The 27,047-nt window shown below is 40.6% G+C and overlaps 1 protein-coding gene across 3 annotated transcripts in view; it reads right to left on the reverse strand.

Moving 5' to 3' along the window:
* Nucleotides 1-3,539: 3,539 nt before the first annotated feature.
* Nucleotides 3,540-27,047, reverse strand: part of galr2b (galanin receptor 2b) — a 28,770-nt gene continuing 5,262 nt past the window's right edge. The window contains exons 2-4 of one of the 3 annotated variants that reach the window (XM_044050291.1): nt 25,076-25,343; nt 9,829-10,211; nt 3,540-4,489 (exon numbers count right to left, since the gene is read on the reverse strand). In XM_044050291.1, the coding sequence (XP_043906226.1) occupies nt 3,727-4,489; nt 9,829-10,202 (1,137 nt within the window). In that variant the 5' untranslated portion in view covers nt 10,203-10,211; nt 25,076-25,343 and the 3' untranslated portion in view covers nt 3,540-3,726. Of the gene's footprint in view, nt 4,490-9,828; nt 10,212-15,059; nt 15,172-25,075; nt 25,898-27,047 lie in introns of those variants that run through there. The other 2 variants (XM_044050290.1, XM_044050288.1) reach the window with 2 other exon arrangements.

Here is a 27,047-nt window from a genome sequence, read left to right on the forward strand (position 1 = left end):
TTTTCACTTCACCTTACCACATTTATTATGAGGAAAAGCTAAAAATATGGATATAAAGAGTGCAATACCAAAGTGAGATTGTGTGCAGGTTTGTTCTTTTACCACAGTGTGTTCAAAAATAACATTTTGAAAATTGGTTTAAATCTGGATTTTTATTTGATTTAAGAAGGAAATGAGAAATGAGGGAGATGCGAGGGACAGGAAATAAGATTTCTTTCAAAACAAAGAAATCTTATTTTCTGCCCCTAATCACACAGCTACCTGTTTTTCAGTCACACCCTGTATTAAAAAAACTTGCATACACTCACCTTATTTGTAACTCTTTAAATTCATATTTTCTGATGTTGTTGTCTCAGTATTCCTATTATATTTTCATCATATGTATTGAACTACAATCCTTTATTTGCAGAGTCCAGTGGATTTATTTGTATTTATTTTTTGTTTCCATTCAGTATTGCTCATACGTGAAAAAAAACAGGCTGATGTCTGAGATGACATTTATATTTGATTGAATGTGTTTTGCTTTCCATTTATAAATGGTTTCACTGTTTTACATCCTGGACGTCAAACTGGTAGGAAAGCTGAATGACAGAAGTTATAAAAATAAATCTTCTTTTCTTCACTGCAAAACTTCTTCTCTCACAAAGTGCAAGTTGTGTTCTTTCACTGATCAGTTTCAGCAAAAAAACTAAACAAAATATGCAGCTGATGTTAAACCCTTCTCAGGTAGGTAAATGAAGCAGCACGGTTACCAGAGCAACCACAACAGCATCACAGACCCTGTCAAGGTTATCTGTGACGTACCAGTATTAATTTGCTAAGATCAGCTCTGATTTCCACAGAGGGCATTAGTGTTTGCAAAACCGAGTGCACCCACACTTTGTACAGTGTGTATGACAGTTTTAGGAAAAGCACATTTATTCAAAGTCTGGAAGTGTTTATTTAATTTGAGGGCAGAGAACAAGCCACAAAAATAGCTCCTATACTGACACTGTTACAGTTTGTGCTGAAGTTATTGTATAAAAGACAACGTATTTCACTGCGACTTGCACGGCAGAAAATAATTTATTCGGTCGTCGAGAAGGTACAATACACTGTGTTCCGAAGAACTCCTTTGTGTGTATCTCAGTATCTATTTAAATACCAAATGTTACGTGAAGATAAGAGGAAACAGAAAAGCACTTAAGTAGAACATGGATGCAGAGGGCACACGGTTTAAATACATGGTTTGTGCAAAAGGAGAGTGCAAAAGTTGCGTCTTACACAATCTATAGAGGAAAATAACACGGGATTTGTTGTTTTTTTTGTTTTACAGCTCTTGAGGTAGAACACGAGCAAAAACACACATACGCACACACACACACACACACACACACAGAAAAAGTGTCATCAATTCACAGCTTTTTACATTTTTAAATACACAACTCAAAACAATTAAATATACGATATATGACACCAAACAGAAACATGCCAGAAGTACAATCACTGTGAAGACACAGGCAAATGCAAGAAAATGCCACCAATGTGGGTTATAATTAATAATTCATCAAAAACACACACGCATTAATGAAGAGTTTGTTACATCCCCGGCCTACAGCGAAACCAGGGTTTCCAAAGAAAGCCAAATAAATCAAAAGTCTATTCAAATAAGTGTAACAAGTAACACGTAGCAGTTTTATTAATTTCGGAGAGGAAAGATGCCAAAATAACAAACCATTAAACCTAATCTTACCTAAACTCCTAACTGAAAACAGGAGAAAATAAAAGGTGACACAAAATGGCTTCTCTCTCTCTCCTACACAAAACATGTGACCTAGGGTCATAACATGACACCTGATTCTTCATCGTACCTCATCAGACTGTGTTTGAGTCAAAAAAACAGAATTCAAATATCAGTAACACGTGAAGGAGGCTGAGCAGCAGCTGCACGCGAGATGCAAAAAAAACAAGTCGAACCAAAGAACACTCTGCTCCACTTAGAGAGCAAGAGAGAGAAAAACAACACGCAGCCTCAGATCACACACAAAAAACACAACATGGCGAAGGGATTTAATCAGACTCTGAAGATCAGAGCTCTGCTGAGCAAAAAAATGGAGTTGGGAGTAAATGAGTCAGCTGGCCTGTTCATGACCTGCACAGGATGTACTTCACATCAGAGGAGTCGAAGCATTGACCCTAAATCTGCATCAAATCTTTCATTAACATGTCGGTACATTATTACAAATATATGCCCTTATATTTTAATAAAACATTGTTTTAAATTGTTTGGGAAACAAAATAAAAAAAGTAAAAAAAAAAAAACTCCAAATCATATCTTTCAGAAATCCTTACTTTAATCTCAGAATTCCGAGAAAAAAGTCGGGAAAACTGAGATTCAAGTCAGGATTTACTTGAATCCTTAAGGATTTAAGGATAGTGGGAATTCTGAGAAAAAAATTAGAATTCTAACTTTAATCTTGGAGAAAAAAGTCAGAATTCTGAGACTAAAGTCAGAATTCTGAGAACAAATTTAGAATTCTAACTTTAATCTTGGAGAAAAAAGTCAGAATTCTGAGATTAAAGTCGGAATTCTGAGGAAAAAAGTCAGAATTCTTAGATTTAAATCAGAACTCAGAGTTTAATCTCATATTTCTGACTTTTTTCTCTGAGATTGAAGTCAGAATTCCAAGACTTCCACTTCCAAGACAGCCACATTTCCCAACTTTAATCTTCTGAGAAAAAGTCAGAATCATACTTTAATCTCAGAATTCCGACATTTTTGTTGGAATTCTGAGATTAAAAAAATTAGGAAAGAATGTCAGAATTCCTACTTTAATATTACATAGGAAGTATTTTCTTCGAAGATTAAAGTTGTAATTCTGAGGAAAAAAAAGTGACCAACCTTTTTCTCAGAATTTCAAATTTAATCTCAGACTTTTTTCTCTGACACTGAAGTCAGAATTCTGAGAAAAAAGGAAATCTGACTACTTCTCAGAAAATTGAAGTTGTAATTCTGAGAATTTCTTTCTGCAGAATCCTGACTTTAATCTCAGATTTTCTTTCTCTGAGATTAAAGGCTCTTTTATTTTTTATTTTCTTAATTTTGTTTCCAAATTTTTGTTCATTTTATGTGTCCCTAATCCTCTTCCATACAAATATGTTTTTTTATGTTACATTCATACATACATGTAAAAATATTTATTTGTAAAGTTCTGCACAGTATATGTATATTTGAATGAATGTGTGTTTTTGTTTTTTTGTATAATTGTGTAAAATATCAAACTTCGGTGACATTTATTTGTCAAATCTTTTTTTTTTTTTTAATGTACATATGTTGTTAAATTGGTACGGGAAATGTTTTACTCCCTGATATTCAGTAGGAATCAGTATCAACCCCCAAAAACTACATATTAAATAGAGTAGGTGGTGAAACGCACTGAAACATGAGCTAAATAATGCGGTTGCTAAGAGACAGTAAATACCAAAGTGCAAGCCATGTTAAGGCAAATGGTCAAGAGACAAATACAAATACTAAAACCTCTATATTATATATGTGGTTTGTTATATATTAATAAACCAAAAAATACATATTTTTATTCTCGTAAATGTGTTTGAGCGGATGAATAATTTAACTACGTCTGTTCCCATTTTCCCACCAAAACACGTTTACTAGTGTTTTAAACACGTTACTGTCCAAACGTGCGCCTCAATGTCTTTTCCAAAGGGGAATCTGTGCTGAATGACTTGTCAAGTCTGCCGCTGAAAGGGCAAATTCACCGTCACCGTGGCTTCTCTTGGCTCCGGCAGCGGCCTGTTAATCATCTCACATTCGTTCTGCCGTACGTTCTCCTCGTGCATCTGCGACACCTCGGTGGAGCCCGCCTCGAAGCCGGGCACGGTGTTCGCCACGTGGACCACGTGGACCTTGTTCCTCCCGTTTTTACTCAGGATGCAGCTGAACACTTTCTTGAAGCCCTTGCGGAAGTGCTTGGAGACCAGCGCATACACGATGGGGTTGACGCAGGAGTTGGCGTAGGCCATGCAGTGGGAGAGGAGCCTGAATGCGTACGTGGTCTGGTTGAAAGGAAAGTCTCCGTAGAGGTAGCACAGGATCACCACGTGGTACGGCAGCCAGCATATGCAGAAAAGCACGGTGACGATGATGATCATTTTGGTGACTTTGCGCTTGGCCCTCTTGGATTCCGACATGCCGTCCAGCGGGTCGACCGCCGTCCACAGGTACTTGATGGTTCGCGTGTAGGAGAGGCTCACGATGAGCACGGGGATGACGTAGCCGAACAGGAAGGTGCACGTGTCTAGCACTTTGCGGTTCTGCTCTTCCCAGCCGGGGATGCACACAGTGCTGTTGGCGTAGTCAATCAGGTCGTAGTAGCTGAGATACGGACCGGCGAAGACCAGAGAGAGGCCCCAGATGATCACCATGGCAACCACTGCATTGCAAGGGGTTCGTAGCTCCCTGGAGCGGAGTGGGTAGCGGATGGCCAGATATCTGTGAAAAGAAAAAAAAAACAATAATGACTCCACAATCCAGACCACATGGTAATTAGTGGAGGTGCTGAATCAAAGCGGTGTAGTTTTTTTTTTTGTTTTTTTTCAGGCTGAAAGGGAATAATTATTCAGCTGAGTCCAACATTAAAAATGCAGATTAATGTATAATGTATGAATTTTTAACCTAAAACTATCAACAATGCTGACTAAGTCTACACACATTTTTGTGTGTGTGTGTGTGATTTCTTTTACGCCAACACAGATGAGGCAATGGCAACGTTGCAATAATAATAATAATAACAATAATAATAATAATAATGAAGCCAGACACCTAAAAACAGACTGAAGTACGAATAGAAGTACAAAGAAGTCCCAACAGGGACAAGTTCCAGGAGTAAATTCTGCTGCTCAGAAAAACACAGTTGTTCCAGAGTTTGATGGATAAACAATAAATTACATAACAGTTTATCAATAGTGAAAAGAAACCACTGACACTATGTTTTATTGAAAAAGACCTGAAACTAATAACTGGGACCATTAACTACACAAGCAATCTTTGCTGATTGTATAAATCAAGTTGGAATTAGACAATTTTAGTTTCAGTTTTTCACCCCCTAGTGGCTATTTAGGATATTCTTATTTCCTGGTTTGCTTCAGGAGCAAACTCTTAAGAATATGTCTGTTTTTTAAACAATAGGTCTATTTTGTTTATACAGTCTATAGCTAAAATAACATTGACAGTGCAATATGGTAGCAGACATATCTGGAATACTTCTGTTGTACATTTGACATTGATATTTTTGTACTGGAGATGCTTCCCGTTTTAGGAATGAGTTTCATGGAGATTTGGGTTTTTAACCATTTAATAAAGTTGCCATAATTGTCACTTTATCAGTATTCCTCACTTTACCCATATACAAAAGATTTTTGGAACTTGGCTGTATAGGATTTTATCTGTTTATACATATATATGTATATATATATATATATATATATATATATATATATATATATATATATATATATATATATATATATATATATATATATATATATTCAACTTTGTATTCAACATTTATTTTTGCTTTTAATTTAATGTGTGATGTTGCACAATATCAAGACAGAGCAACCTCCTTAATTCACTGCATGTTTGCTCTGTATCTCTGCGCACACAGCAAATAAGAATCCCGATTAGGCCATAAGTGGTGACAAGACAAGTGTGGGTAAGTGTTATATGAGCGTTAAAGAACAATAACATGGACAGAAAACAGGACAAGACAATAGAGAGGTTGATCCTTATTTACTAATCCTCCCTGCATGTGAACAGATGTGCTGCCGGTGAAGTGGCTTTGACGTAGTCAGTCTGCTCATTTGATTTGAGACGCAGTAAACGGAGCTGAGATAAAGTGTTGAAGTTAAATAAAAAACAATAAATCAATCCCTACGACAAATGTTTCCACCGCGGAGAACGATCGAAAATGCGATTATTTCTCGGTTCCTCTTTACATATTGAATATCACATATAGTGAGCAATAGAATGAAGGGAATAGTGCTGCTGCCTCCACTCACTGATGACTACAATCAGCACGGTGAGCTGTGCTGAATCATAATCATTCACCCTGCAGCTCTCTGTAGGTTTTATTGAATAATAAAACACCTCAGGGAAATATGTTGCAATGACTGCAATATCCACAGTGGGCGTGTTATTCTCCAGGCTTTTATACAGGCTGTTGTTTCATTAAATGATCACAACAGCCTCGTTGAGCAAGACTGCACCTCGTGGTTTTAATGCTCTTGCGCATTGAACACTTTAACAAACAAAGTCTGACACCACATCACTGATTTTGCTACCCGGTGTGCTCACCTTTCGAACAGCTGTGTTTTTTTTCAATCTCAACCCTTTACGGGTTAATGCTCAGCAAATCCGTGTTCGCTCTGCTCCAGCAAACTCTCTAAAGACAAAGAAAACAGCCACTCTGGTCTATGACACCTCACTGAAACGGGGCCAAAGAGGCTTACGTTCAATATGAAAGTGGAAAAAAAAAAGAAAGAAAGAAAAGAGCCTGTCAAATGTAACAGCTCAAAAGCTTTGTGAATGGTTGTCAGATTTATACCAAAACACAAGCTAATAGACAATCTGCTACTGTCAAAAAAGACAAGTTGAAAGAGCTGGATGAAAATGTCTGTAGATCTCACACTGATCAAATCTCTGTGGCTTTTTCGCTCAAACGTGAATTGATGTTTACACCATGTGTAAAATCGGCTTCAACACAAACACATTTTCCATCATTTCAGCCGCCCGCTGAATGATTGCATGTGTCCTGCATCATCTTGTGTTTTATTTCTTTATTTATGTTCTTACTCTCATTTCAAATGCACCGCATCTCAAGTCGCTGCTGTGACTGACAGTACCAGTGCACATGAACTCTCCAACGTTTGTGGTGTATGTGGATATTTTTCAGTAAACAGTAAACATATAGTATGATGTAGCAGTGGGAATCACGGGGTACCTCGCGATACGATACCAATAATATCACGACACAACAATTATGTGACACTGCAAGACAATCATACGTCACGATATTTGTCTAACTGAAGAAAACCAAACGTCCGAGAAAAGTTGAAAGTGCAGAATTTCTCTGACAGGCTCTTTTTCTTCTTTGTTTGCACACGCTCCCACAGGTTTGTCCATTCAGGCTACTGTAGAAACGTGGCGGCACAAGATGGCTGCCTTTACACAGCAGGACCCTTGCATTCACAACATATAATTAGTATTTTAAAGGTGTCATTTGTAACTTTGCTACATTCAAACCATTGTCAAATGAGTATAGCGGTATAGTTTAGATCTCATTCATTCCCGCACTGCACACAGGAATTGATTTGTCAAGACAGATGGAGGCAACAGTAATTATGCTAGTAAAGTGAGACGGCTGAAAACAGTTTGGAGTGTGACCAAAAACAAATAGAAGCGTCCATGAAAAGTGACAATTGTTATTGTTTGACAGGAAAAAGGCTTGTAGCACAAAGTTTGTCACGCTACGCTCGCTGATGCGCCATCGGGCACAGACCAAACCCCACCTACCAAGTAACGGTACTGCTCTCATACCATGGGTTACCATTCCATGATGGAAACATGGCGTTAGCATTAAAAAAATGTCAACAACAAAAGTCTACAAAATCAGATTTACACACTGCAGCTCCACACAAACACACATTAGATTTCTTCCTTAAAGGGGACATATTATGCAAAATCAACTTTTTAACCATTTTAATACTTATATTTGGGACTCTGGAGGCCTTACCAGTCGCCAAAGTGTGAAAAACGAAGACTCAGTTATGTTTTCGTGGTCCCCTTTGATGTAAGTACAGAAGAACCTGCGCATTGTGACGACACAATGCACATTTCACTGCAAATGTTGCCACCCCACCAGGAAGTTTACTTGGAGAGCTCCACCTTAGCTCCACCTTGTCCCAATAAAATGCGAGAGTGCAGGCGAGGGAGGAAGAGCGGTATTATGTCAACGCGGAGAGACAAGTGTGCTGTTTGTGGCTGCACAGCGGAGCACAGTGTTTTACACAAACTTCCAGCCTCAGAGGATTTTATATATGAAGCTAATGAGCCGGATAAAGTCAGCAAACGTGTGTTTGTGTGTTCGCACCACTTCGCAGCAGACTGTTTTGTGAACCTTGGTCAGTACAATTCTGGACTGACCAGAAGATTAATAATAAAAAACAGTGCTATTACATTCCCACTGCTGTGGAGAACACGGGAGTAGTGAGTTACACAAACAGCGGCCAGCGGTCGCCGTATTTAGTCAGCGACCGTATTTAACCGACGTACAAACGCACACATTTTTAGGGAAAGGTCAAACACAGCTCATAACTGACCATTCTGACACGTCCTGTTGCAATCTACATACTACAACTTCTTCCGTAGCTTCCCTTTGTTCAGGGTCGGACTCTGGTTCAAACATATAGTTGAACCGCAAAGTTTCCTCCACCAGCCATGTTCCTCCCACAGTTCACGTTCAACTGTTGTCATGGTAGCGTGAGCCTGCCGGCGTAGACACACCCCCTGGAAGAAGTGGGTGTGTCTCATTTGCATGTAAAACAAAACCGAGCGTTCTGAAAAAGGCTGTTTTGGCAGGGTTATTGAACTGCTATGGTGCTTCATCCTTATGGTATTTTGATCAAAGAATGTCACAGACATGTTCATTAGGACACCAGGGAACTAGTTTAACTTGGAGAAATAGGGTATAATATGGGACCTTTAATCTTTTTTCAAACATTAGCCTGGCAGGAGTTAAGGAATAGATTGAATCCTCTTTGGTGTAAACACAATCAGTGTGAGCAGAGGGCGTCTGCTGTAGAGAAAACCAATTCTGTCCATATTGACTGAGCTAATAGCAAGTGTGTAAAGGTGGCTTAGAGTTCACTCTGTGAAGGATATCAGATTTAGCCATGTCTAATGAGTGGCTTTCGCCTCATAAGATATTCAATTATGGCTTCAGTATCTCTGGATAGTCTAAAAGCTCTGAAGAAGCCTCTTGGACAGATGAGAGGTGAAATGTATTCAAATTGACCTCAAGCAAGTCCAGTTGCCCACAGTTAACTAGTGAAGATGTAACTCTAATTGTCATTTTTATCACTTTACGGGGACTGTGAGAAATGCAAGGAGCAAGAGGATTAGAAGCGGGAACAGGGAACCAACATTACTACATAGAGCAGGAGAAAACAGTTCAATCAGGTATGGTACGTATTTTTTTGCATAAACATTAGGAATAGTACCAAAATAACTGGCCGCAACCAATCCGTTTTTGGAGTTGCAGTCTGGGTGGAGCTAGACCCATGACAGTCAACTGTTTTGGCGGCAAAAAAATCGCAACTTCCTTGTGACGAGTCTATTCTCATACAAAGCTTGGCGTGTTGTTCAAACTTCGTTCAATGCCGTGTGTTTGTCGTCCCACTATGTATCTCGCTGACACAGTCTCTGGGCACAGTCCAAACCCCGCCTACCAAGTAAAGGTACTGTCCTCAGTCGAAACACAAGCCTGACCCAAGGCTTAACCTTTCCAAATAGCACCGTACTATACTGAACCAAACCGTACCACGATGGAAACACTGCATTTGAAGAACCAACATTTAAGGGGAAATAAATCACTGCAATTGTCTGGAACAGCCCAAAATTATACAGTGTATTCAAAAAGTAATTGATCACTGAATTTGACTGACATAAAATTAGGATTTTGCAAAGCCAACATCATCAAAACTAGCGGCGTCTTTTGCGCAGCAATGTATGTCTCATGTTCACCAGTAACTGTCGAGTAGTGAATCACAAACCTGTCAACAGATACAGCAGCGAGTGTGAAGCTGCTGGCGTACATGGTGAGGTTGATAAAGAAGTGCACCACTTTGCACATGAATGAGCCGAACACCCATCCCTCTAGGGAGTAGATGGTGGCTTGGAAGGGGACGCAAAAGATGATGAAGAAGAAGTCGGCCACGCTCAGGTTGAGAATGAAGAGGTTGGTCGTGTTGTATCCGACCTGTCCGCTCCGCAGCAGCACGGCGAGCACCAGGCTGTTGCCGATGGTGCCCAACAGGAAGATGAGGGAGAAGACGACCGACACGATGACGCTGGTGGGGTTTAGCTGGTAGCTTTCAGAGACATTGGCCTGTCCCGCTGGTCGGCTGAAATCCTCAAAATCAGACATGATGCTATTCTGGAGTGGGAGAAAAGAGACATGTCATGTTTTAGTGAGACTGAGTGTAAATCTGGAAGAAGAATATTTCTTGTTGCAATCTGAAAATTGCACAAAAAATGTATTTTTTCCAGGTCAGGTGAAGATCAAAGTCAACCCTTTAAGACAATGTGTTTAAATCCATGTTAAAAGTCTGATTTTAGTCTGGCTTTGGTCATGTAAAGTCATGTAAACATGGTAAAGTTAGTCTGACTAAAATCGAGCTAGTCTTAGTTGGACTAACATACCTGGATAATGCAATTCATAGTCTGATTACTCCTGCATGTATACGCTTAGTTGGACTGAGCGATCCAGATACAGCGCCACCTACATTATTTTCTTCTCCGCATGTACTGTATACTCACACTTGGCAAGTTGTCCGATTGCCTGTCGTAGTCAGACTACGGCCTTAGCTTGATTAAACTGTGAATGTAAACATGCTGAATCAGAAAAAAAGATCAAACACTAATTAGGCTGTGGAAGAAACTGCGGGGAATGAAGAAAAAAAATGACATCCTTTGTGGTATGTGAAGGCCACGTGTGATTCAGGGGGATTTTAATGACCAAGCTGATCTTTGTGAAATTTCAAATTGAATAAAAATAATAGGTGACAAGCCTTGATGCACCAAAAAGATTTTTTTCTTCCAATTAACACCTACTCACTTCATATATCGCATACTAATAAGACAAGGCAGATGGCTTTCTTAATTAGCACTCGATTTAAAGGTTTTAATAACCCTCGGTGGAAATGTTAACTCTGTGTTCACGCCGTACACAGAGAGCAAAAAACAAAAGTAAGGTTTAATGCTTTGCTGCCATCGAATTATAATAGCTTCACGTACAGTGTGGAACATGTAAATGGACGGAGCCACTGAGAGCCGTCATCTTGTTAGATTCAGTGAATGACAGACAAAAGAGCAGAAAAACCATGTCTTGTTTTTTTCCAGTCAGAATCGCAGCAGAATGAGTCCTTGACTGTGATGAACAATTTCTGACCCGTGCTAATGTTTTACTGGAGCTTCTGACGTGATGTAATTTCACAGAGTGATGTCACTCTGGCCCTTTTTCCCCTTTCTTCTTAAATCCATTCTTTCTTTTTACTGTCATTTGGCTGAACGATGAATGATGTAAAAATTGGGGCTTGAAAGTAAAGAGCTGCTCTCGAGGGTGAAGTTGGTGAGTCAGAATGAAGACTCGCACATGCACACACAGGCTGGTGCGGCTATTCTTGTGAGGACACTGCACTGACTTCCATATGTTTGGACAGCCTGAACAAAGCATTATCCATGAGCACAAGCAACACCCAAACCACAATTTAAATCTTGGTCCTAAACTGCACCAGTTCCTCAGAAATAAGGTTCTTCCTCACGAGGACAACCGTATCCTTCACACCAACGATAAGTAGTTAAAGCCTTACCTTAACTGTAATCTAACCACACTTTAAATGTTACCTCTAAGCTTAAGCAGTTCCTCAGAAACAAGGTTCTGCCTCATGAAGACCAGGCTTTGTTCCCCATGAGGATGACTGGTTCTGATGAAAAAATGCCCATGACTTCAGAGGACATTACATTGACATACATTCATTTCCTTAAACTTATTATACAAAATTATTACTGGCCTTAACCTAACTTTAAAACATGTCCTCACATAATGTAGTAATTTACATTATGGGGACTTGATTTTTGTCCCCATAAGGATGACAAGTCCCCATAATATGACTGTGTAAACAGATTTAGGTCCCCACAACATAAGGTATACACACAGACACACACATTTGTGCAGCATTCGTAGTGAGGACCCTCATAGACATAATGTATTTCCTTACTCTTACCCTAACTTAAACCCAATTGAAGTTCTAACCCTAACCCTAAAACCAGGTATTAACCCTGAACAATCCCTTTAAAGTTGTGAGGACCAGACAAAATGTGCTCGCTCTGTATGGTTTATACAATATTTGGTCCTCACAAAGCGACAGATACAAGAACGCACACACATGCACACACGCGCACACACACCGCACACACACTCTAAATATTGGACTCAGTCCCAGCTATTCATCTATTCCATTAAAGTTCAACCTTGAATACATTTGTAGCGTATGTCCTTGGTCCAACTTTGCAAACTTTGCAGCGGTGTGAGAACTGGTCTGCTTCTGTTCCATGAAGTCCAACATAAATATTATCATCCATAAGAAATATTAGAGACTGTAATAAAAAATACCATTCTAGGAGACAGGCTTTGATGAGAACTTTATATTGTCTTCATTTTCTGCTATACATTTCTGGTGCGTAGCTTCTGTAATTACGAACCATTATAATTACAGTATAATTATAATTATAAACATAATTATAACTAGAAATGGGCCCCTCGCTCTCCCCATGTACATCCGGGAGTGGAGCGACTGCAAAGACCGTTGCATGACCCTGAAGTCATCAATAATTTGTTGGGTCAGAGTTGTTAGGTCAGAGTTCAGCTCGTCCTTGAGAGCTTCATGTAAATTAAAAACTGTGATGCAGTGACTGGCCTCGCGGGTCATTACCGTGGGCCGCAAAAAGGGGATGACAAAGAAAAGCAAGTGGGTGGAGGAAGCCTGCTGCGTGCTACTGTCACAAACAGAATTTTGGCCACGACCACGGTTGCCGTGCACAGATCAAAGGAAGGTGAGGGCTGGGCGAATGCCTGCTGTGTGGCTGCTGTGTGGTCTGTTATTATTGTTATATATGTTTATGAGGGTGTGGGGTTGAAATTGAGGAGTGGGGGATTGGATGTAGGGTCTGATGTGTATTTTTGTATAAAAAGTGCGATATAAATTAAGTATGATTGATTATTATCAGACCCGATTGGATCAAGTGTCTTTCTGCATGGAGTTTGCGTGTTCTCCCCATGTGTACGTGGGTTTTCCCTGGGTTCTCAGGGTTCTCCGGTTTCCTCCCACAGTCTAAAAACATGCAGATTTGAGGATTAGACAAATTGGACACTCTAAATTGACCATAGCTGTGAGTGTGAGAGGTGATGGTTGTTTGTCTCTATGTCCCTGAAAGTCCAGGGTGAACCCCGCCTTTCGATGACTATTATTATTATTATTGTTATTATTATTATTGTTACTATTAATGGCAGCAGCTTTTAACTGACCCACAATTTCTGCTGTAAACTTTGAACAAGCAATTTCCTGTTGTTATCGCCGAGAGTGTTTTTTTTTTTTTAACACATTGAGGTCGGATGCAGCTGAACCAGCACCAAATATAATGATGAGCAGCAAAAAGCAGATCTGGTTCAAGTGAATAATTATCAGCTCTTATGTGAAAAAAAAAAGAAGAAAAAGGAAATCATTTTTTAGATTAAAGCTACACTTTGATCAACAAATGATGCTGATGTTGAGACTATAATCTGTGTGATATCACTTTCGAGCAGCGGGTTTGCTTTTAGAAGTACGACTGTTTTCACAGCCAGATTAAGGAGCGGCTATAGAGGCACTTTAATCTACACTTATCGTCTCCATCTGCGACACATATTTTCTCAGGCTCACGCTGCAAACATCACCTTTCTGACACCAGAAATGAGTCAAAAATGCCTTTTTCCAAGGAATGATCCCTTGAACGAAGGAGCCTAATTGTTGTACGTTAATGAACACATTAGCATGCAGCATGAGAAATGACTGCCTCATATCTATGACAGCACAAATGCGATTGCTTGTAAAACATATTGAGCTGAATGGATTTCGCAGCAACGAGGAGCTCAGAGTGCAATGGAGCTACTAGAAGTAAAAACAGTGCCAATCAATATATATATATATATATATATATACACATATATATGAACATATATATGTGATAGCTACTGAATTTTAGTGTTGGTGCAATATTTCAACTGATCCCTGTGTTTTTTAACGCCTCCACTCCTCAACCCTCAGGAGTAATTCATCTCATAATCAATTATTTAACACGATTAAACTTTTAATCTTTTCAGAATGTGAACTCTGCTGCATGTCTGTCTGCATAATCAGAATCACGACAAAGGGCAAACTAAAGAGGGCCTATATATCGAGGACAGTGTTAAGTGGGTATAATAGATGAGATGGGGTTGTATTCCTTAGAACACAGTTTCAACGTCAGCTGGCTGTTGCTGCAGCAGAGGAATTCTCCTTATTGCTTTGTTCCCAGAAGCGTCTCTCTCTCTCTCTCCCTCTCTGTCTATCTCTCTCCCTCAGATTTTTACCCACCATGAAAGAAAGAAAAAAACCTGGGACTGTAATGGGACATCAAGGCTATGGCTCAACATGTGCAGAGGAGTCTTGGGGGGATTAGAGGAAACGGTTATGAGCTGCTTGGTAATAGAGTCGGGGACCTGACAGGTTGGGGAATTTCCAGACTTTGGCTGAACTCTGCGTGACGGGTGTGAGGGTATAATTAGACATTTTAGCAATTGCAAACCAGCAGAGCCAGAGCAGAGGAGTAGAAGGAGGAGTGCGATGGGGATGCAGAGGCTAAAGCAGACTCTGTGGCATAAACAGTCATCATTTTGACAGGAGAGCCTTCGACATGTTAACTAACACTCGCAGGCAAACAGTGCACACAGTTCAGGCAGCAACACACCACAGCACCACATTCAGCATGTTTATCCATCAGCAAGAGAGCTTCAGAGAAGTGCACATGGCATCAGATGCTCCCCTCCCTCTGCTTTGTGATTAACAGCCAAACTTTACTGCAATAACACTTCTGCATCCTGTTAAATAAAGAAAAAAGAAAAAGAAAATGCAGACTGCATATTCTCTTTCTGCACATACAGCAGAATCAGCATGCAGATCAGGCAGATGCACAGCGATTTACCTACCGGGCTGATGACGGCTTGACAGCATCTAAAGGCTGCAGCACTCGGCTCAGATCAGGAACAACGCACCCGGCCAACCGGCTCCGCGGAGATGCACATACTCTTTAAAGTGATGCCTGTGTCCATCCACAGTATCCAATCTGCTTGTGTTGCTGGTATCTCACTCTATCCTCCTCCACCTCCTCCTCCTCCTCCACTACCCCACCCCTCCCCCCCCGCCGAGGGCTCCTCCTCCTCCACACTCTCTTCAAGTCTCACTGCAGAATAGGGTTGCACAGGAGTGAAGGTATGGAGGGAGACTGCAGCGCCAGGGCAATCTGTTCACAGTCGGCGCATAATGAGGGAGCTTAGACAACAAATAACCTTTAAGGGACATTGATCGTCCCCTTTTAAAGAGTCTGCCCGTGTGCCCAAATATCAGACCGCGTCTGTGAGGAGGTGACCTGTGCATTTACATTCATCTTTAACAAGGCTTGTTGAATGTAATGAGAGGAAGTGGCAGGAGGAAGCATGAAGCACAATTGAATTTAACCAATCAATTCGGGCTGGTTAAAGGGAGGGGTTTGCTCCCACCGGCGCAGGAAAAAATAATATTGTAATATTGTGTGTGCACACACTTTAAGAGCATTAATTTGACGGTAATGAAAGTTCAGCGTCAGCTTTTTCCAAACGAAAGAGGACAAGTGACATCTGTGTGGATGCATCGAATATTACCTATTGTCTCTTTACAAACCCTTGGGTCCTTACAGCCACAGGAAGTCACGCTTCAAACCACACAACTGCTATTGATTTTACATAAATGAATTCATTTATTTCACTGTTACGTGCGATGTACTGTATATTCCGTCATCCGCCCACTTCTGCGTCGCTGGTCCCTGTGCGGATGAATCTGCGCAAACCTCCAGTTTGATTGACTTTTAAACTTCAGCCCTGCCTCTGAGTTTTCCCATCACAAGACAGAGATATGACGTTGAAAAAGGTTTCGCTTAACCAACAAGAATCAGACCAGTGTACCAACCAGTCCACTGATTATTGTCTTATTCACTATCATAGGTAGGCCAATATCTACACAGACGGGCTACTAGAGCTAGCAGATCTTTCATTCCCACAACTCACAGTAACAGTTGTGGGAAAACACTACATCCATCTATCTATCTATCTATCTATCTATCTATCTATCTATCTAGCACTAAATAGTAACATTCTAGCGTTGTTTGGAGAGCAGACTTCAGTGCTCTGGTGTCTCTATTTTGTAGGTTTACTACAACAGCCATGGAGTATCATTTACCATAATGAATTGGGAATTAAACTTTTAAAGACTCAGAGACTCAGGTTGACCATTTTGTTATCCAGATAATTCAGGGCTTGTTCGTGCCACAGAAACTGTGCAGGCAATCAGGACGATTGTCAGTAATTGCTTGTTCAGAGCAATGATTCATCTAATCATGATCAAGAGGATTTGATAAATAAAAAAAGGCCCTCAAAGGAAAAACATACCGGTCCAAGACACAAATCCATTTTTAAAAGTGTGACTTTGTGTGCCTGTGTGGTTCTTTTTGTTGTTGTTGACGGTGTTTTCATTCTGCCCCTGGCCTTCGTAAAGAGGAATAATGTAACATTATTTGTAAACCGCTTCCTTCGTCTGAAAACGGGCTCCAGTCGAGCAAAACTGTCGGACCTGACTGAGGGTGCGTTTGTGAATGTACACAGGCAGCCCAGGGGTGGGTGGGTGGGGAAAGAGGCATGGGATACCATTGAACCGCCTTAATGAGCAGCAGTATTGAATTCTGATCTTTCCGTGGGCACTTTTTCGTGTCTTCAGTCATGGTACACTGGTGTCTCGTGTACGAAGATACCCGTGTACCACTCCCTCTTGAAGAACAAAAAGAGAAGCCAAATTCATGGAGCAAAGGGGGATTCTGGCCTCGCTGGATGTACGGCAGGTTAACATACAGGACTACCCCTGGGTGTTGTTTCATGTTCTCGTTTCCATGGCAACTGCAGACGAAATCCTTTTGAAAACGATGGTGAACAGTAGAAAATGAACTTCCACCGAGAACACGAGGACTGGGATGTCGCATTAAAGAGCAGTCCACACAGGGAGACTGGGAACAGGTGAATTATTAAAAAGCAGTTTGTGGGTAAGAAAGATTTATTCTGCTGAACCTCACACTGAATGACACTCAGTGCTGGGGTAGGACAAAACTAACCACATCCAGACTCCTCTGTTGAACTCAAGCCATGGACAACAAAAACAACAATAGTGTGGTTTCAAAGACCCAGAAAGGAGTCAGCATGAATGAGGTGGCTTTTTTTCAAAAATGAAAATCAAGGTCTGAGGTCATCGGGACTATCAATTTCAAGGCCACTTTATCTTTTTTTTTTTCGTTTCCACAATTCACTGAGCAAGTCCTTGAAAAATCTCAACATAGCGACACACTGAAAACCTCACAAATAATAAATTGTGTTTTTGAAAAGAACTTATTAACAGGCATGTATAGAGTTGCATGAACCACCGAAAAAGTATGGAACAGCCATTAAAATGAAACCATTTGTTGCCGCAAATGCTAAGCACTGGTGCTTTTGCTCTTTAGTCAAACTGAGATTGCAATGAAGGAAACCCCTAATGATTTAGAAAGTTGGAGACTAGGGTGGTGCAGCGGTGTGAGACAGCATTGAACTCTTAATATCATAAATGAGTGGCACCAGTGATTGAGCAGTATATCACAAAAGTGACTGAGTGAATATAACTGACCCTTATTATACCCTTAAGTGTTTTTACAGCTTTAGAGAAACACCTAGAGAGGACACTAAATCTAACTGCAGGGTTGTGTGAGTGGCTGTGATTGGAGTATGACTAGTATGACATAGCCTGTGGTCAGATCTGATCACAGCTGGGGTTTATGACTACCCTGTTTTGAGCTTAATTTATTTAATTTTAGCAAACCCTAATCAGGCTCCAACTATGCATTGTTGTTGTTTTTTTTTTGTTGCAATATTTAACAGTTATCCATATTTTAAATGGTTCACATCTGAAACAACACAACTTATATGTTCTTCACACAAGATGCAATAAGAAATGTGTTGTTTGTCAACAAAACAAGCTTGGAGATTGACTCCATATTGTAAAGTGGGATTTAATTATTCAGCGACGCTGGACCAAAACAAGCGGGGCAAAAAGCAGTGAGCCATTGACATGCATCGACACTGACGCTCAACTGATGAAAGTGGCCTAAAGTGCAACCAAGTGAATGAATAACAGCATCAGTGTCTGCAAGCTATCAAACAGCTTCCATATTAAGCATGTGAGAAAAATACTGATAGGCTCATTAACTTCAAGATGTCGCCTCTCTAAATATTGCCGTGTTCCCAACTCAATTACACGATATCGACATAAAGCACATGCCACCCCAGCACTACAGATATAACACAATGACCGTTTTATATGCATTCTCCACAGCAGAGAGCGACCGGGAGCAGATGCTGATGTACAGTGATGTACATTTTAAATTCTAATGTTACTAAGAATAGCCTCATGACTGGATCCTGCAGCCCTGGAGTCACAGGGCAAGGACAGACAGGTAATTAGTATTATTAATATTACTATCAATAATAATAGTAATAATAATGTATTATCCTAGGATATTTAATATTTGCCAAATAAGAAATATTTAGTTTTTTCCTGGTTCCCCACTGTTGGAAGTACTTAATCACAAAGTTCTTTCTTCGACGCAGTTCAAAGCTCCCCATAGCACTTCAAAGTCTTTTTTTCCCTTATTCATATTTTCTTTCCGTGGGCACACCAGTTGCATGAATAAATGCCAATCCTACCTTAATGACAAAGTGATGATTATTAAAATTAAAAATTCATTAAATTTCACCATGGTTGACATTGACATTCAGGGACTTTTAAATGACTTTCCAGGACCAATTCCCTCCAAGGAATGAATGTGTTGACACAGCTTAAGATGGGAGGGCAACTTGTAAGAGCCGCTTCCACTTTTATTGATTTGCAGCATGCTCTGCATCTGGACATGTGATTGTTCTTGGGCATGGTATCTCACATCCACAGCACCACTAGTAATTTCCAACGTGATGCTTGTTCTGCGCAGGAGTAGTCAATGTACATCAAACAATGCAGGGCATGAAACAGTAGGTGGCGTCGTAACAAACAAGCGAGACATTTACCTAAATATCAACTTAACTTGCACGAAATTCAAGCACTTTCAATGACCCATGTCTATTTAGGGCAATTTTCAAAAACTTTGAAAGGCCTTGAATTTCTTTATTGTTTATTCAGAACTTTCAAGGATTTCAAGGACCCGAGAGAACCCTCTTTCAAGTTTTTCAGCACAGTCCTTAGTCCTATGCAGTTCAAAGCTCCTATAACAGTTCAAAGTCGTTCTTTCCCGCCTCCCTTCATCCCATCCTCCCTGATAGAGCCACCCACAGCCCGACCCGAAACACCCTTGAAGTTTCTTTACGGCATTGTTGCTCAGCACCAGCCTGTCACACAAGAAGAGGGAGAGGCCTTTGATCCTTTAAAGGGAAAATAAGGAAGGGCTTTGTAGAAATCAAGAAGTGAAGAGGGGCAGCGTTACACCTCTCAGTGTGCAGCCTGCTGGCAGTTATTGTCAGAAGAAAAGGGAATGCAACATTACAGGTGCCGTATCTGGTTGAACAGAACTAGCAACCAACCAACCAACCAACTGACCATTCTCATTATGGACGCTAATGGCCTCTACATACCACCAACCAACTAACCAACCAGCAGGCGGACAGGAAGTGAAGGAGAAGAGACAAATAAGAGAAGAAGAAGAAGAAGAAGGTAGTAATGAAACTTTTCAGATGCCAAGAGCAACTGACCTAAAACACAAGAAATGGCATATTTGAAGCAATCATCTCAGCTGATCAAAACAGTACCAACGTCTGATTGAATATTTCTTTCAAACAAAATCCAGAGTGCATGCTAAATAATTTATAAATTCATTTAGGAACAGGGAAGGGGCTTGATGCATTGAGAGAGATGGATTTCTTCCTGACAAACATTAACAGCCTGAAAAACGAAATTCAGGAGCTCCGTGAGGCTCTGCTGAAATCAGAGGTTGGCCAAGAGATGCACGACAGTCTGACAAATGAAAACAAGAAGCTCAGCAAAGCTCTGCAGAAGTTACAGGCTGATCAACAGATGATTGACTGTCTGAAAAATGAAAACAAGAGGCTCAAAGATGCTCTGCAGAAATCAGAGGCTGACCAACAGAGGATAGACTGTCTAAATAAGGAAAATCAGCGACTCAATGAAGCTCTGGAGAAATTAGAGGCTGACCAACTGAAGATTGACCCTCTTAAAAAGGAAAATCAGAGACTCAATGAGGCTCTGCAGAAAACAGTGGGTGACCAACGGAAGACTGACTTTCTGAAAAAAGAAAATCAAAAGCTCATTGAGGCTCTGGAGAAATCAGAGGCTGACCAGAAGAGGATTGAGCATATGAAAAATGAACATCAGAGGCTCAAAGGGGCCCTGGAGAAATTACAGGCTGACCAACAGAAGACAGATCATCTGAAAAATGAAAATCAGAGACTCAAGGAGGCTCTACTTAAATCAGAGGCTGAACAACAGAGGACAGAGCACCTGAGAAAGGAAAACCAAATGCTCAACAAGACCCTGCGGAGTATAGAAGCTGACCAACAGAGGTTTGACCATCTGAGAAATGAAAATCAAAGGCTCATTGAGGCTCTGCAGACATCACACACCGACCAACAGAAGATTGACCGTTTGAAAAATGAAAATAAGAATCTCATTGAAGCTCTGTTGAAATCTGGGGATATCCAACAGCGGATTGACCATCTGCAAAATGAAATTAAGAGGTTCAATGACGTGCTGTGGAAATCAAAGGCTGATCCCAAGAGGATTGACCTTGTCACCCATAAAATTATGGAGCTCCATGGGGCGCTGCAGAAATCACTGACTGACCAACACTTGATTGACTATCTGAAATCGAAGAATCAGAAGCTGCACGACTGTCTGCAGAAATCAGAGGCTGACCCGAAGAGGATACACCGTATGACAAATACAATAAAAGAGCTCCAAGTGGCTCTGCAGAATTTACAGGCTGACCAACAGAGGATTGACGAGGTGAAAAATGAAAATCTGGGCCTCAGGGAGGCTCTGCAGAAATTACAATATGAGAAAGAGAGGATTGACCATCTAAAAAACAGAAATGAGAGGCTCAACAAGGCTCTGCAGCAATCGCACATTGACCAGCAAAGGTTTGACCATCTAAAAAATGAAAATCAGAGGCTCAACAAGGCTCTGCAGAGGATTGAGTGTCTGAATAACCAAAACCAGAGGCTAAATGGGGCTGTGCAGAAACCAGACGCTGAACAACAGAGGTCGGAAATTCTGAGGCTGAATGAAGCCCTGCTGAAATCAGCGGATAACCAACAGAGGATTGACCGTGTGCGAATTGAAATCCACATACTCAGTGAGGCCCTGTGGAAATCAAAGACTGATCCGATGAGGATTGACCATGTGACAAATGAAATAAAGAAGCTCCATGAAGCTTTGCAGAAATCGCGGGCTGACAAATACTTGATTGACTATCTACAGTCTGCAAATCATAAGCTACATGAGCATCTGCAGAAATCGGAGGCTGAGGCAAACAGGATGCAACATCTGACAAACAAAGTTAAGGAGCTGGAGGAGGCTCTGCAGAAGTCACGCACTGAGAATCACTTGATTGACTATCTGCGGTCGAGAAATCAGCAGCTGCATTTGTGTCTGCAGAAGATCGAGGCTGACTTTGATTTACTCATGGAGGCAACAGATCCTGGCGTTCCTGATGAAGATCCAGTCTAGCTGGACAACAGCTTTGGTTTTGGTGTCACTATGGGAGAACGTTTATTAACTCGGTCATTTGTAACATTTGAAGATTGAGCTGTAACACTGTTAAAAGTCAGACTTTAGTCAGACTAAGACAATCATTTGGTTTTCTTAATGACATGTAAACAAGACAGACAATTATAGTGTTAGTCGGACTAACATACCTGGATAATGCAATTCATAGTCCGATTACATGTATAAGCTAAGTTGGACCGGAGTCGGACTCGGACAAAATTTCCTCCGCGTTCTTTGACCCGGAAGTAGAAGACGACGACTGAAACATACAGAACTACAGCACGATCCATCTCACCGTTGTTTTTCTGTGACAGGAAACCGATTCAATACGCACTAGCTTATAGAGCGATATGGCGCTACCTACGGAGGCGGAGTCAGACATACACTGCCAATAAATTGATTTTCTCCTCTGTACGTATACTCGGATTCTACAAGTTGTCTTAATCAGAATGCTACGGCATTAGCTCAATTTATGCATGTAACCGACTGACTGCCTAATATTCAATATTACATTGCATGTTTATGTGCATTGAAACTGTAACTTTAGTTTCCCTTTGAAATGTAAAGGACTAGAACTAAAGTTCAGAGAATTAAATAAATGTATGTAGATACTTTGTATCACTGGCTATGAGGCACAATCTCATTTCTCATTTTTAAAGCCTACTTTATTATCCCTTGGAATTAAGTGACATAGGGAAGTGTTTAAAATCAAGCATCGGATATGGATATAGACATTTATACTTTCTTGTGACTTGCAAATATTTAAATGTAGGTATGCGGGTAATGGCTTATGGGAAATGAAGGATGAAGCCAAAAATGCATGTGCTTATTTTTTCCTCATCACCATTACAAAACCTAAATCTTGGATGAACACTCTATTCTGACATTTTACTTCAGTTGTTGGCAGTAAACATATTTAAACACTATTGTAATAGAGTGAAAAGATTATTAAAGTAAATAATAGAACAGTGACTTTTTTAATAGTTTATCGTGATTAATTAACATTGATTTTCCACTTTATAGTTAATGTGAAGCATGTAAGTAAGTAAAGTATATCTTGACTGGGAAATTCATGCAAACAAATTACTTTGATCTAATTACATCAAATTATTTCAGATTATTGCAACAAGCCTGAGGTAAAACAGTGCCTTCTTCAGAAATGATAATGCAGCCAGTTCAGTCGCCGTTTTGTTTTGTACAGAATATGTCTTAGGGTTGGCCTGATGAATGAACTGAGCCAAGTTGCAGCATTAAGATAATGCTAAACAGTCTACATTGACACTGGCGGAGTGAGACGCAGCTGAATCACTCCTCACAGTCTTAATTGTTTTGAATGCCATTGATCTGCAGTCCAGACAGGGTTATTCTGGTTGCAATGAGGGTTAGGTTGTTGGTCTGCAAATTGAAACGAATATACTCAGTGAGGCCGTGTGGAAATCAAAGACTCTGCTGCAGATGGTTCTGCAGATATCATGTGCCGAAAAACACTTGCTTAACTATTTCTGATCTAGAGATCGACTTTGAGTTGGAGGCAACACATCCCCATGTTCCTGACGAAGGTCCAATCTAGCTGGAAAACATGCTAGAGCATCGAGAAACCTAAACAGTGGTGGAGGCGTCTTCGTTTTCAACGATAATAACACAGTGATCAAAGGGAAGAGTCCTTTGATTTCAGTCTGTCCAACAGATCACTTGACAGGCGTCTTACTAAAGGCCCCAGTGTGCTCAGTACGCTAGAAATGTGACTGATATACGAGGCAGTTCCATCCATTCATCCATCTCCTACCGCTTAATCCTCTACATGAGGGTCACAGGGGCTGCTGGTGCCAATCCCAGGGTGAGAGGTCCGTCACAGGGCCACATAGAGCGAAACAACCATCCACTCACACACCTGCAATCAACCTAGGGCAGCGGTGTCAAACTCAAATGACCTTGGGGCCAATGAGCATCTTGTCTGGTAAAGAGGGGGCCAGAGAAAGAAAGTGGAAAAAACAGTTGTTCAGTAGCAGGTGGGCAATATAGTGATGACATTAGACAGAATTGCTTGTTTTGATATAAAGTTATGTATACTTCACAATAAAAATGACATAAATAACAACGTGGATAACTGCAATTAAAACAGCTTAAATATATACAATTTAATATTGAGTGTAATACATTTAATAAAGCAATAATTACAACCAAATGTCTCATTACTATTATAAAAAATATTGCTAGCAAATATATTCTGTCTATATTCCATCACCTCACTGGCAGCTAGTGACTGAGCCGCATGTAATCGATTGGCAGGCTACATGTGGCCCGCGGCCCGCCAGTTGGACACCCATGATCTATAGCAGGGGTTTAAAACTCATTTTTGGTCAGGGGCCACATTTTGATCTCAAGGGGGCCGGACCAGTAAAAATAGTAAAACAATAATAACTATTAATAGCATAATAACTTATGAACAACAAGAACCCCTTTGTTTTTTCTCCTTTGTTTTACATTTAATGAAGGATAATTTTACAAAACATGAAATTTCTTGAGAAATAGTGCAAAAGTGCAATTTCAACAATATCATGCCTAAATTTACTATTTACACAGCACACTGGATCTATAAAGGCACAAACATTTAGTCACGGGTATCTGGAGCATTTGACATTACGTTTAGATTAGTGTGAAATTTTAACAAATTCATCCTGTGGGCCGATTGGCCCCTCTGGCGGGCCGGTTCTGGCCCCCGGGCCGTATGTTTGACACCCCTGATCTATAGTGTCCAACTCGCATAATCCTCCAATCTGGATGTTTTTGGACTGTGGGAGGAAACATTCTAATAAATAAATGAAAACATCCAGCAGGCTGTCAGAGTTTCAGTCCACAGTGCAAAGTTCTTCTTCTTCTACTTGCTCCAGTCTTAAAGAAATGAGACTGTAAAGTCCACATGTAGATGTGATTTCCTCCTGGCTCCTGCTTCCCACTATACCTCCACCAATCCATCACAACTGCCATGTGCACCCAGTGGCCACTGTCCTCACTAATGAAGGATCTATACCCCTTCTGTGCACGTGGGTCCTTAATTAAAGGGGACAGCTACCACATAATGGAGAAACCTTAACAAGTGAGTTTCCTCTCATTCATTTACCTGCTGGTTTGGTTGTGAAGTCCGGTCACACAGAAATCAACAGGGTGTGGCCAGTCCCGGGTCGTGAGTCCGTAAGATACAGACGATGCAGCCTCGTAATATCAGTCTGACACGTCGTCTCCTCCTCCTCCTCCTCCTCCTCCTCCTCCAGTTCCGAACGTAAACCTTGACATGCTGTCTGCACCCCTGTCAGCTTACATCCATCAACACGCCACACGACACTGAGAGAACTGCTGGTTGGAACATCATGAGCACACTATGGCACTGCCTGAGGTAAACAAGAACAAGCTTCCATTATTGTATGATTTACAAAGCTGTCACTCGCACATGTATTTCAATCATCCTTACTTTTGTCTGTTGTGTATTTTACTGTTGAAACCTGCAGAATACTGAATTATTGTGATTAGTTCCAGTTGTGAACACATTTAATTAAATCCTCCCACTGGTACCAGGTCCACCTTCATTTTTAAAAGAATAACAGAAGCCAAAATAAAACATCTTAATTTGGCTGTAATTGTGGATTCTGGTCTCACTGTATAGTAGTAGATTAACACACGGGAATACCCCCAGGTGTTGTATCGTGTGATCATTTCCATGGCAACTGCAGATGAATGCCTTTGAAAGAATGGCAAAAAACACACCTTATTGATTTCCACACTGACAGGGATGACGTTTCACTGAGCAGTCCACGTTTAATTATTAACAAGAAGTTTGAGGCCAAAAAAAATAAATATTTATTCTTTCTACTAAACCTCAGATCTATTGATGCTCAGTGCTTTGCTGGAACAAAACGGACAAATTCAGATTCCTCTGTAGAAGATTTCAAACATGGAAAAATGGAAACAATTAACTAGGATTCTGGCATTTTATGAAATATCTGTTGAAACAGTGATACTTTTATGGGCTTATTCTAATTTGAAACCTATTAATGAAATGTAGTAATTATGTTCATTATGTATCATTAATTCATATCCAAATTATCATGTGTTAGTTTCAGAAAAGAGACCAACGTTGAGAATTATTTGTTTGTCTCTACTTCACATCCTTTCTGAGATGAAGAGGAAAGCTTGCGGCTTGACTGCGGTTCGAAAAAAAGTGGGGTTTAAATCTCTAGAAACACAGGATCAAAACAGGCAGGACGACATGCAATAAGCCCGTGACATGCAGTGACCCCGTCTCTCAGCTGATGGAAGCGGAGGAAAGTGCAACCACTGAATGAATGTATGAATGAATGTATGAATGAATGAATCAGAGCGTCTGTGTCGTACCAGCTTCCATTGTAAATGTGTGACAAAAATACTGATAGACTCGTTAAAGTGGAACTAAACCAGAGTGGAAGAGAAGAAGAGACAAATGACAGAAAATAAACATTAAATCAAAACACTAAAATTCACCAATAACTTCTCAGCTGATCACAACAGTGCAACTCTTTTTGATTGCATAAAGAGTTGAACATTTCTTTAAAAAGTGCTGAATGCTTGATAAATGCTTTTGAAACATCTCCGTTAGAAACAGCAGAGAGGGGCTTGACGCATTGGGACGGACGGATTTCTTCTGTCAGATAAGTCTTGACATTTTGACAAATGAAAATCAGAGGCTCAAAGAGGCTGCGGAGGAAGTAGCGGCCGGCCGGCGGTAGATTGACTGTCTGAAAAGTCAAAGGAGAAAAATCTGAGACTCAACAAGGCTCTGCACGAAAAGAAATCACACGCTGACCGACAGATGATTGACCGTCTGAATGAATGAATGAATACCAGAGGCTTAATGGGGCTCTGCAGAAATCAGATGCTGACCAACACGCGACAGAATATTCAGAGGCTGAATGAGGCTCTGCTTAAAATAGAGGATAATTAACAGTGGATTGAAATGCATGTACTTAGTGAGGCCCCTGTGGGAATCCAGTGAGGAGTGACCATGTGGCAAACTAACTGAGGCCATGCTCGATCTAATTTGTTTTCCTGTGACGTAAAGG

The sequence above is a fragment of the Solea senegalensis genome, linkage group LG19 (genome assembly GCF_019176455.1).
Source record: "Solea senegalensis isolate Sse05_10M linkage group LG19, IFAPA_SoseM_1, whole genome shotgun sequence".
In the NCBI taxonomy this organism is placed as follows: Eukaryota; Metazoa; Chordata; class Actinopteri; order Pleuronectiformes; family Soleidae; genus Solea; species Solea senegalensis.